Genomic DNA, 13,881 nt, shown 5'->3' on the forward strand with positions numbered 1-13,881 from the left:
CCGAGCCAATGGCTCATTCCAATCATCCCGACTCGAGCTGTTGGCTCAGTTGAACCGAACCGGAGTTCAAGCTGTGCCAGTGCTCAAGGCTCGAGCCGAGCCGGTTGACACCACTATTTCCAACTCGATAAGGTTTTTGCATAGCTATCGTAAAGAATTAATCCATTTAACCAGTGTTTAGTAGTTTTCATCGGTTCAGGTGAGTAGGGCCATGGTTTTCATGCCCCTTCTTTGGTTATGACCCGAGTACTTTAAATCATATCCTTAACTTTAACAGCTTTCTGAGCATACAGAAAACCAACTGAGAAAGGTGATAAATTTCCTTCTATCGTTTGTTGAAATCGAGGAATGCAAGATCGCTTAGAGTAGATCCAAGAGGCTCACGTAGAAGGCAAGTATACAGTATATTCACCATTTGCCAACATTATTTTAGTATGAGCAGTGATCAGAAAGTTACTTTTCAAAAGTAGCTGCTCTACAGCTACATGATAAAAATTGCAGCTCGCTACAACTATTAGCTAGTTTTCCAGAAACGTGTTCGCTACTTAAGCTCTTGTCACAAATACAGTTTACTTGGCATCATGCATTATAATATCTGTCATGGCATCTACATGCGTAACTGTACTTAAAAGTTTGGTTAAAATATTACATAAAAACTTTGTCTGTCAATTTGCATTTCACAATAAAGTATGCATTTTGTCTGTTCTTTTTAAAGTATATATATATATATATATATATATATATATATATATATATATATATATATATATATATATATATATATATATATATATATATATCCCCTTCCCCCAAAAAATGTATATGCATTCGCTGCTAGAATGGCATGTAGGTCTATTTTAAGAGTCATTACTATCTTTTTGACCGATCATCAGTACGCAATTTATTTCAGAAAGTTTTCTTGTAATATTGTTGCAAAATAATTGGAGACAGAAATCAGAAAACAATCATATTTTCTCCCTATCATCATATAAAAAATTACTAAAAATTGTGAGAAAATGTTGGGGTTACAAAATATTTTTGCGTCCTGGAAAAGGTTTATTTGTAGATTTAGTGCAAAATTCGCTACACATTATAAAAATATGTAGCTCAGCTACAGCTACAAGCTACAGGTTTAGACTTGTAGCGCCACTACATCTAGAGCTACAAAATTTGTAGCTAGCTATTGTAGCTTCGCTACAAATAGCGCGCTACTTCCGAACCGACTATGAGTTATATAAGTAACAACTATCACCTAGTATAACTTGTGACATACTGTATATAAGGAAAAGTTGATGACAAAGTAACGCGATACATTTTAAAAGTAACTTAACCAACAGATTAACTCTAGACAAGATATTTCACGTTTCTGTCAAATTATATTTCTATATCATCATTTTGCTTATAATGTGCCTATATTAGACCTATTCAAAATTACCCTATATATATTCAAAAGTTTGGACTACCTTTTAGAAAATTCATTTCCGATAATTCATGAATCTTCACGCTTACGCTGTGAATCATGAGAGAACATCAGCGTATCGTTGTTGCCCAGATTTATGCTCATTAAACACTCTTACTGATATCTCCAACAGAACAGCGAAGTGCATAAACAGCAAAGAAAATGTGAGCTAATTGTCACTTAAATATCTTTTCTCCAATGAAAATCCTGCGGTGCTGTACGGATGCAAAACATGGTGTTGTAAACATAACCTGTGAACTGTTAGTTTCAATAATAAAAAAAATCGTTCTTTTTAAGTGTTTGTTTTTCAAATGTCCAATAAAAACCATGGCCCCACTCACCTTAATTGATAAAAGCTGCTGAACACTGCGTACATCCATTAATTCTTCAAGATAGCTATATAAGAAATTTATCGAGTAGGAAATTTACACCTAAATTTACAAGAACTTTGTTTTGTAACAATCCTCTTCACAGCCGAACCAAAGATTTCTTTAAGGAGAGATCAGATACAGGAAGACTCACTAAGCCGGACATATAATCACTTCCATAAAAGCGACAACCGTCTAACCTCTAGCGACGAAACTCGGTCCATTTGAATACGTTGAATGAAACGTGCCGACTCTAATTGTGCAATTGTTTTAAATTGGTCGATTCGCGGCTTGTTCACCACAGAGCCGAGCTGAGAAAGACCGCTTATATATCACGTCTACCGAGATGTGGCGGATCTCAACCAAGCCGAATCGAGAGGGTGGTTCATCTGAGCCGAGTCGAACAGAGCGGATAGCTCATCGCAACCTAACCGGTTTTGTGGTGCGCATTACCGAGCTTTTATTGGGTACTTCTACTAGAAGGATATCACCCCAAAAATCCAGCTGGATATGTGTCAATTGTGAGGAACCGTGCAACTTCTAATGCTACTCTGAGAATTTGCGTAGCAGATTTTTTAATTAACTTCGCTGCAGTGCACCTTCAATAATACTGATCCAGAAAACATTGATGTTACCCATGACAGTATTGCAAAATCGAAACTTTTGGTGTGCTATAGAAATTATAGGCATTTTGTATCAGAAGTTGCAACATCCTCTGATGAAGTCTTGAAGATACAAATGTGGCAGAGCATGAGGAAAATATTGAGACTTCACTTATCCAAAAATCCATGTTTCAGAATCCTAAGGTACTCACGCAACGGGCATATAATTTGAAGTCCTCACCAACTACCTCTATAAAAAATGTTGCGGAAGTACCACAGGATTCTGAAACTTGGATATTTACATAAGGCATATATTAGTTCCTAAGTGAAGTCTTGATCCGACTACGGTAGGTTTACCCTTACCGGTGTCGAATTCTAAATCTTTGCCAGTTCTAAACCCCTTAATCTGAAAATGCTTCTTCAGGATGCTAACCACTTGATTATGTCTAAATATGCGGCGATTAGCATGTTGAATACATTTTCCCAAAACATGGGCCATAGACTCAATCGGTTCCTTGCAAAACCTACATTCAACATTTAGATTTGACTGAGCTCTAGCCAGAGCTACCCTAACGCCATGCGTCTATAAACTTGTTATCCGGAAGAACCTCATTGTCAAAAAGGAAATAATTAGAGATACGGTCATTGTGAAAGTACTGAATACCTTTCCCTTGACTTTGCTTTCCTTTCCATATTTCAAAACATTTATCTTTTAACTCTGACTTCATTTGATTCAACACTGCTAAATTATATGGTCTTTCGATAGGGGTCTTACGGAGTTTCAAGATATGGCCATCTTATTTTAACAATTGCATCCTCGACTCCTTTTATCTTTCCTTGAAAGGGATATTATACATATATATATATATATATATATATACAGTATTATATATATATATATATATATATATATATATATATATATATATATATATATATATATATATATACAGTAGAGCGTCGATTATTCGAACGTCGGTCAACCGAACGACCGCTTAACCGAACTGTGTACTCGCTCGCACCTGTTACTCTCCCACCCTACCGTCCATCATCCCCCTCACTCCCAAACCAAGTTTCCCACAGTAGTCGCCGCATTGAGCCACCGCTGGCGGAACATTGCTTCTAATGTGCCCTTCATAAGGCGCTGCTGACCGGCCAAGCCGCCAGTCGCTGTGTTTCAACAATCAGCACACTTCTGTCGGTTTGGCACTGGCTGTAGAAGTAGCGGCAGTATCAAAGCTGTTCACTGCAACAGCTGCGCCAGCTTAGAGTTGAGGCGTGCCACTCCGCGCATGACAAATAAACATGTACAGTTCGATTATCCGAACAAACCAGTTTTCCGAACACCCATGTCCCCCAATTACTTCGGATAATCGACGCTCTACTGTATAAGGGATATATACATTATAAAATGATGTATAGAATAATACTTAGAATACGAACTTGACAACCATTGGTACCTAATGTATTAACACCATATTTCTTTCCAGAAGGCTTGAAGAATATTAAAGTGTTCTCGCTAAATAATTAATTAGTATTTCTTCGAAAGGCAATCTAATTACTTCCATGATCATTTGTTTATACTTATATTTCTTGAAACTCTTTTCGTTTGAAGATACGTGAATCAAAACCTGAACATGATAATTTAATTTGTTTCCTCCATTGAAATATAATTCACGCACAATTACCAATATCCTTAAAAGAAAAGAACATAAGCAAAAATAACGCAAGTAGACTACACAGAAGAAGAATAGTTTTTTCATGTCCACACATGTCCAGTGATAGACTCGAAGAATTTAAAACAGACGCCTTTCATCTAGGAGGTCCTGAGTATATTTCAATATTGAATTCGAAAAGCTTACCGGGTATGTTGTATGCACTATTTTCGGAATTAATCGAAAATTTACTTTTTATCTTACACCCCCCCCAAAAAAAATGTTGAAAGTGTGGCGATTTTACATTGGACATAATGTGTAACGTGTTCATGATAAAACCAATTATAGCAGAAAAAGAACTACTCCATTCTTTGTTAGTACACATATAACGAGAATTAATAACAAAATAGAAATTTACAGAAGGGAATAGAATACCGAATGGATTTTACAATCCAGGGATTTCGGGACTAGGTACTCCAATCCTGGGATGGGATCCCGATCTTTCAAGCTAAATATAATTTATTTTTCTGGCTCTTCTTTCGCTTTTACCGCAGCGTACTTACAAAACAGGGTTTGTACGTGACGCATAGATAGATGAAAAATGGTTTTACACGTCCAATGAAAAATAATTAGAACGGAGAAAGAAGATCTTCAGTAAGAAGAATGAACTTAAATGTACGAGCAACCTTATTAAAATTTAAAAATAGAAATTTTCTTACATTTTTGTTGGAATTAACAAAAACATGCCTACAATGAAAATACACATGCCTACATGCCGTGACAAACATACGTACCAACATAAATAATTTCGAAATGATTTTATTCTTGTAAGACTAAGTGTAGCAAAGCCAACAGTTTTAGAGCAATAAAAAGAAAATGCTTTCAGTTAGGAAAAAAAGCAATAAATGAACAGTTCTTACAGTTTAGAATATCGCTCAAACACCATCGCTACAACCTTTTGCTTAAACACCTGTATTTTTGTGAAATTTTCTCAGGTAACAGAGACAATCCATTGTTTTATCATTTAAACGAGAAGAGAGTTCTGTACAAAATAAACCAGCTGCAGAGAGCGCTATTTCTGATTCCACGCTTGAAGGATGGACACCGGACAGTCAGTAAGCTGTGATACGCAATCTCCAGAAGTTTACTTTGTGATCCACTAGTCTCAAAAAGAGACATTTTCCGTCTCAGTAGGCTCATGATGTACGTTTGCTGTTGGAATGGAAGAAGTGCTCTGTTGAATCGCCCAATTCAGTTCACACAATGAAGCAGGTTTAAGTTGCTTTTCCTCACATTCATCGCCCATCAGTGGCAGATCTAGAAGGTAAAAACTGGGGGGCCAGCCGGGACCCAAACTATGATGGCTATATCATGTGTTTACTTTCAAAAATATATAAATATATAAAACTTTCAAAAATATATAAATAATAGCTTAAATCATTTTTGTCACCCAAAAAACTGGGGGTCTAGGCCGTTGTCCGTAAAAATAAACCGTTTTCATTTGCAGTATCAGTGTCATCACTTTCAATTTCATCATCTGTTTGAGGCTCAATATCTGCATCTGAAGTTCCAGGTAGGGGATTGGAAGTATCTTCTTCTGCTTCTGTTGACTCAAATGTTGCTGTTTTGGAGGAATACAACACATCCATCACTCCAAGATGTATTATGCTCCGTGCTAATTATTTTGCCAACTTTAACCATCACACTTGTCCCGTCAGTCGTGATTCATACAATATCTCTGTTAAGTTCTTCAAGTTTTTTGCTTAGCAAAGCTACACGCTTTTCTCAAGGCTGTGAACCCACCATACGAACAAGCCCAAAAAAGTTCCACATCTGCTTTCCTTCAGAATGCACGTTAATATTCATGTAATGCCCGATTACGCATTGAAGTCCATCCATCAAAGGTCAAAGAAAATTTATCTCCCCGGGCAGCTTTTTCTTTAATCTGGCGAATCACACTTGCACGAACTTTTTTGGCGTAGGTTATGACTAACTTTTGCATAGTGTTCGGTTTTGTAGGTTATTCTTCGCGAAATTTCATATTGACGAGAGCGAGCCGAAGACCCAGTGATGTACAGAATACACTGAAAGACAAACCATCACGCGCAGTCATTCTTACCAAAGTAGCTAATAGGCTTCTTTCGTGTGTGCTATGAAGTAATGTTTTATTTTACTTTTCTTTGTTGGTTGCTGATTGGTACTTGGGATGAATATTCCCTCTGCTCTATTCGCACTGTTGCTTTCTTCTTCCGTTCCTTTTGTTTTGAGCAAAGAAATATGTTTGGACTTCAAGCGAGTATGTAGGCCTTTCGTTGATCCACCAGTTGTTTTAATGATCGAACTACACTTCTTACATTTTGCCAACTGGTGTTGTTTCTCCCGCAGAAAGCACTGCCACGGCGATAACTCTGCATAATGTTTCCTATATTCTACGTACTCAGGGTTATTCTGACCAGATGCCATTGTTATCAATGTTCAATCATTCCAAGCAAGAGAGCTTTTCGTTTGGGTGCAAACCAGGGTTGCCAACCGTCTCGATTCTGTCGGGACTGTACCGATTTTTGACTTATTTATCCCGCGTCCCGACTGAACACTTGCCGGGACACATATTGTCCCGATTTATCGATTTTCAAAGTTAATTAATATTTTACTGGGCCTTTTTTTTTTTGACAAAGGAACTTATTTTTTTTACACGCACAGTTTTATGTATGGAATCAATTGTATATAATTTTCTCCCTAAACTTTATTTATATTAAATAATTACAGTTGTTTGGTTTGAATTTGTTGCATATATTGCTTATACCTAGTGATGAGGTGGGAAAATAATAAAAAAAAAAATAAATAAGGTGCAGCATTCATTCAGGTTCGTATTATTCAGCCAATTATTTACATTGTTTTTAACGACTCGCTCTACGTGTAGTCGTCTCGGGGAGGGGGCCTAAAAACATCGATTGTCCCGCCCCGATCTTTTCTTAAGAAAAGTTGGCAACCCTGGTGCAAACATAATGAACCTTTCAATTAAACTGACCTGCGCTTGCCACACCGTTCCGTGACGGACGGGCTGTTCGACAATAACGATATCAGAAATAGTGATGGGTAGTGGGAATATTCCCGCTGGGAAGGAAAATAAAAAATGGGAATATTCCCGGGTTTTTTCCCTGGCATATAAATTCCCGGGAAGGAATTTATTTTCATTTCTTTATTTTATCTTCCAAATTATAAGAACCATGTGTTTAATTACTTTATTTTCATTTATTACTATTTACTTCTAGGTTTTAAATAATTTGGAGATAAAAAGATAAAATTCTTTGATAGTACTTTATATAACTAATAATATGATATTTCAATGTCCATTTCCATTTGCACTAGAAAGTAGCAAAGTACTAATATACAAATGATGAGAAGGAGCCAGTTTGTAAAGTAATGTAGAAATTATGTAGAAATAGAGACGAAGTACTGTTAATACATTCAGAAACACCTTTAGTAATAGATGTCGGTGTGTCTCCTCTCTCTGATTCGGATTTCTGAAGAGTTTCTCAGACTTCTCTTACATGTGAATTAACGCATGAAATTTCGAGAAATAGGAAGAAAAGTCATGTGTAACAATGTTACGTACAAAATTATAAAACTGGGTCAGTATCTTGCAAATATTGTGAACATAAATATGTATGCACAAATGTGTCTTCTAAGATTTGATGAGATATGTGTCTTCTGACAGTTACCCAACCTAATTTGTATATAACGTTTAAAAATTTAATATGTTTATAATATCAATAGTAGAGTCAAGTTTAGAAAATCCACTTACATTTAATTTAAACTGTTTAGCGCTTAAAAATATGTGGACTTACTATACCATTTTTTTTTACATATTTACTTGCATACAACATATTGTAAGTAAATATACATTTATGCGTACTCCCTAAATATAATAAAATATTAATAAAAAACATAATACCGTTCAGAACATACATTTTGAAGAATCCTCTGGATATAACACTAATAATATACGGTGATAAGAAACGAATTTACCTTTGAAATCGTAATATAGTAACAGAATTCACTTTTCTTTGTTTGTACATAAATTCAGGAATATTCCCATTTTTCGGAATATTCCCGGGAATTTTTCCAGGGAATATTCCCGAAAAATATCTTCCCGGGAATTTACCCATCACTAATCAGAAAGTCAGTCTAGACTATTGTTGTGTCATGGCTACAGTGTACTCAGCCAGCAAAGATAACGTATATATTTTGTCCTCTTTTGGTACACATAAGTAATAATACCAACGTAGTTAAATATCTAGTTTTGGAAAGAAATGGAAATAAGTTTTTTAAAAAGGATCATTGAAGAAAGTAAGACAGGGAATAAGGTTGCAACGAACACTAAATATTTACGTATGAATACTGACGTGAAATATTTTTGAAATACGTAACGAATAACGGAAATAATTAAGAATTTATATAGGACAAGAGACTTTGAATTTCCGGCCTTTCAGAACGGAAGAAAAGAGAAATCCCGAAATTTAAACATCTACTTATGAAACAGGATTATTGTAAATTTCCTAATCAGCAGTTGGTTGATCAGCTTGAATAATATATATGCATACAGTATCAAGGGAAAGTGATCGATATGATACCGGTAATTGTTATTAAAAAGATAGCAGTTATAGCAGTAGAAATATAGGCCTATTTGTAATGGGTGAATGCAATAATCTTGCATATGATTTTCTAGTAGATTTCGGGACTATGAAAACGGGTGGGATCCCGGGATTACATTCCCTACTTTACAGGTCTTGTGAGCTTTTAGATGTTACTTTTAATTTCTGGCAGAGATCAGTAAGCAGAAAAGAGGTTGAAACAAATTATGCAGAAGAGAAGGTGAATGAGTTTGAATTGATTCTTCTATTGAGAGCTATTTCTTTTGCAGGTGATCGAAAGATGATTCCAATCGTATTGATACATTTTTCTAAAAGCTAAAAATCCAGTGGCAACCAGTTACGATGTAATAACTGATATTTCAAAGTTCTGCAGGGGTAAGTCTTGATAATAACCTATCTTAAGTTAGATTACGTTATATTAAGCTAATAGAAGTAGACACAGCTATTGTTGTTACTTAAAAGAAGACTCTGTAGCATTACGACCCAGGAAAGACTAAGTGGTAATATGATCGCCGTCCATCGCCCTCAAGGTGACCAGAATTTTCACTTGCGAAAACGGGACGTATACGAATCGGCTACGGGGGGGGGGTATCTGACTTCCAGATTGCATTTTGGGACTCAGCAGTGTTCTCAATTTACAAAATACACAAGTAAGAGTAATAACGCACCGTTTCTAATTTTACGTGTACCACACAACAAATAATGGTTCCCGATTGCAAGTTCTACCCAACAATTCTTTTAACTAGTTGAACGCTCAGAATTCCCACTCAACTTCCACTTGAACCACGAACACTCAATTCCCATTTGAAAATTCAGAAGTTCTAGACACGGCTGAACCTTCCCAATGAGTGCTGGTACGGAAGAGAGTAGAATTTGCATTGACGATTTATATTTTGAATAATAATTACGGGACACCTAGGTCATTTTTACTTAAAAACGGGACATTTAGGCGTCCCGTTCGAGAATCAGAAAAAAAACGGGACAACAGTTAGAAAAAAGGGACTGTCCCGGCTAAAACGGGACGTCTGCTCACCTTGACCGCCCTCCTTTTGGGTTCTAGACTAGAATTGGCTACTTATTGATTCAAGTAGCTTCAAAAGCCTCATGATTCTTAGCCAGCAAAAATAGTGCACCAAATGGCAATCGTACCTGCACTTGTGAACCAAAAGTAAGCACGCTAAGAATTCATGATTGGCGTCGTCAGTTACAGTCAGATGCTGGCAACATAATCGAATTTTCAAATTTCGGAGCAACAATGCATTAGATACAATATTGAAGTAGCTTAAGTAATTGTCATTTCAAGGATGAACATAATTACAATAAGGCAAGATAATGCTACAAATGTTTTAGACGGTTGATTTTATTTTCGCTGCTTTCTTGTAACAAAAGCTCATGTTTATTTCAAAAGAACGGTACATCATAATTTATTGAAAGCTACAACCCGTTTCCAGTTTCCTCCACTAGGTTTGCAATATGTAGTCTAGCATTGTTTTGGAGAAAAATATCTTTTGACGTATTGCGGACGTTTTATGAGTGCTCAATTCAAATTGAGTAATTGTGTTCGGTAACGTTCAGCATTAACCATTTGACGCGTTGGTTAGCTCATAACAGACTACATCAATTTGAACCCAACAAATGTACAACGTAACTTTCTTTCCATGAATATCCTGTTGTGATATTGATGCTGAAGGTTTGTTGTTACGTACATATGATTTCCTGCGTTTACGATTGTCGTAATGAATATACTTTTTTTTTTTTTTTTTTTTTTTTTTTTATCGCCAGTTACATTTCGATCTAAAACTCTATTCTTTTTTGTCTTTGAAGCAGGATCACAAATGATTAAACGTTTCGCAACGTCTCTTTCTGTCAATTCATTTAGTATCTTGTTACCTAATTTCTGGATCATTTCCATTGCTGTTAAACGTTTGCTAACAAGTGATGCATAGATTTTTAGGGTTACAGACAATTCTTTAAGCGTCTGAGATGAATCATCTTTCAGTATTGTCTCTAATTTTCCATATTCAATTTTTTTTTTGGCTGATCAGGACGCTCGTTGATACGTCAAAGTCGTTGTCTTTGAATCTTCTAAATTAATTTCTGCAAGTTATTTCTGATAGAGCATGTTGTCTCTATGCCTTCACTAACAAATTATGACTTTCATCAGTATATTTCTTGAGATAAAAGCAAAAGAATCATACTTCCCGTAAATGCTTTCTCTTTGATACAAAACTCGACATTTTTGAAGCTATAAATAATTATGTTCTTTTCAGTCCAATCTAAGATCACATACAGATATTAAAGCCTATTGATAGTATCTTTATATAAATACGTCAAGCATTACTTGGCGCTATGACAAAATAGCACAAATAATGATGTTAGTCAATAGGGAGAATTAATTCAAACATCTAATATCTTTTAAAAAAAAGTGTAAAACTTTAGACGAGTATAAATGTTGATACAAAGCTATAAGGAATGCAGAATAATCTTCCACATTGAGTTCTATTGATCTGAAGTATTAGAAGATCACCTTTATATTTTAGAAACGACATTTCTGTGCATAGGAAAAGAAAGAAAAATAAAAAAATAACTTGCAAAGTCATCAAAATGCATGTGTTAGAAGTGTCAGCTTCTCGAGAATTTCTGTAACCGTACCTTAAATTGATAAGGCAGCGAGTATTTTCTGGTGGGCATATCTCTTCGGAACATTGTTTTATTGGCATATTCGTAGAGGTGAAGCGGGTCGCCGTGTCGAGTAACCCAATATTTCTCTGCATCGTTCTCCGTCCTCGGACGAGGATCTTGCATCCAACTACCGTATGTGGCGTCAGTGTAACGGAGGTAGACAGGCTTCCCCACAGCATATAGCATACAATCTATAAGAGAGAAAGATTAAAACTCCGTTTATTATGCTAGATATAAGGTAATGTAACTTAACGTTAATAACATAACTATAAAATTGGCTATTGATTTACTGTCAGATATGAGCTCAATTGATTTCCGTTACTTGTCAGTTCGACTACCTTCGTATGACATCATAAAAATCACAAGATACGACACTGGAAGAAAAAGGTTAAATTAAAAAGAACAAAAAGTGCAACTAAAACGATATACAATGTTATTAATTTTTTTTCATTGATAAAAATACCGGTAATCATGGAACATCTTATGCAACATCCATACTCTAGTAGCAAAATTAGCGTAGGACAGATTTTTCAAAATCTAGATTTAAAAAATAAAATAAAATATGGTAATATAATCAATTTATCCATTTATAGTTTTTATACTATGAATCAGGGAACACTAAAACAGTGTTTGAGATCAAAGACTTGAGTGAACTCAGTGGTGTATTTACGATTTTGTTTCGGGAGGGGCTTTGCTAACTTTCGGGGGGGGGGGGGGGCTTTGCCTGGAAATGTGAAAATTCTGCAAGATATTTCATTTACTTTATTATACTAAGTAAGATTTCGGGGGGGCTTAAGCCCGGAAGCCACCCCCTAAATACGCCACTGAGTGAACTAGTGTTGTCCTTGGTACTCGTGAAATTTCTTGTCTCTTCTGGAATTTAGAAATGTACACTCATGTTCAAAATGATTGTCGCATATCTATAATTATCTTCTTGTAAGAATATAATTTGATAATGATTTTGCAGGGTACTTTTAATACTGATATTATGTGTATAATCAGAAAATGTATATTTGTAGTAAATTTCATAGGAAAAGAATTATAAATACGATAATTAGCATGAGTAAAACAAAATGTTGCTAAATGGACAAGAAAGTTTTATTTTCGTTTTATTGTTTTTATTTACTGCTCTTTTGATATGAAATTTGCCACATACAGGTCTTTGCCGATTGTACACATACTAACATTATAAGAAATACCGAACAAATTCTTATCAAGTTATATTCCTACAATAACATATTTATAGACATGTGACGATAATTTTGGACATGAGTGTATTTCTCGTCTCGTAAGCTACGTTAGTAAAGGTACACAACTATTGGGAAGAAAACCGATTTGACCATGGCTGGTACGGAGGTAGGGGCTTACATTTCCTGTTACCTTGGACACAAGTAGAGGAGGTGATGTGATGAGCTATCGCGCCGCGGCTATCTTAAAAAATGTAATTGTTTAATTGACAGTACTTTTCTTGCGCTAAAATATTGATATTGCAAAATAAAGTATATTGTTGGAAACAATATTGGGAGCTAACCATATGTATTGACCATGATTTTTGATACTACTGCTGTTGGGGTTGAGTGCTCTGTCATAATTTCTATGAGAATAGGTAAATAACGAGGTCGTTTATGACATTTAGAAATGATCTAATTTTGCCATTAGTAACTCTCTAATTATATGCACTCACATGAGGGTTGTTTAAAATGTTGAGTTTTTTTTATTTATTGGTGTCTTATGGCACCACCAAAGTGTCATTTACAAGAACATACAGAAATCGGACCTGATGGGATGTCCTCGATTCACCCAAATAATAACAATTTAGGCTGTGCGTAGGTAGCCCTTCGAGGTTGTAGTTACATTGCGGCAGGGATGCACACAGTGGATCGGTCGTAGGGCTTCGGACTCCCCCGAAATCCGGACTTTTCTGCAAGTTTAGTCTAATTTTCAGAATAATTTTACAAGTTTTAATATAATTTATCCCCAAATACATTGGACCTCTCCCGAGATAAATTTCTGCGTACGTGCTTGCACTGACAAGGAAAGAGAGGGAGATTATATATCGAAGTGGAAGGTGGCTAACACACCAATCGAAAGCACTATTACGAAGCTGTAGTAAACTTTCTCCGAATGTATATACTGTCCGAGTTATATAAAGATACAGGGTGTCAAGAAAGTAGGTTGCCATCCCTAGAAATCGCAAACGGTGAGACAGGTGCCAAAACAGGAAACACGTGTTTGATCATTTTAAAAGTACAATGTATCAAAGCAAAAAGTATTGTCCCAGGGCCACCCGCAGGTTCCCAGACGGGGTCCTACTCAAAATTTTCAAATGGCAAGTGGGGTCAAGTATCATATCGTTGGAAAGTTGTTGTAAAATGAAAAACAGACGGATCAAGTCTCGACTCTCTACAATTACCCTGTGCAAAATGACGGACGGTCAAAATGTCACTAAAAACGTCATTC

At 35.8% G+C, this 13,881-nt stretch overlaps 1 protein-coding gene across 1 annotated transcript in view; it reads right to left on the reverse strand.

Moving 5' to 3' along the window:
- Window positions 1-13,881, reverse strand: part of LOC145677726 (uncharacterized) — a 448,147-nt gene that overhangs the window by 43,023 nt on the left and 391,243 nt on the right. Inside the window, exon 10 of the mRNA XM_081748121.1 lies at window positions 11,392-11,612. Coding sequence (XP_081604247.1) covers window positions 11,392-11,612 — 221 coding nt within the window. The remainder of the gene's footprint in view (window positions 1-11,391; window positions 11,613-13,881) is intronic.

Source organism: Thermobia domestica, chromosome 2, assembly GCF_964235325.1.
Source record: "Thermobia domestica chromosome 2, izTheDome1.hap1.1, whole genome shotgun sequence".
In the NCBI taxonomy this organism is placed as follows: domain Eukaryota; kingdom Metazoa; phylum Arthropoda; class Insecta; order Zygentoma; family Lepismatidae; genus Thermobia; species Thermobia domestica.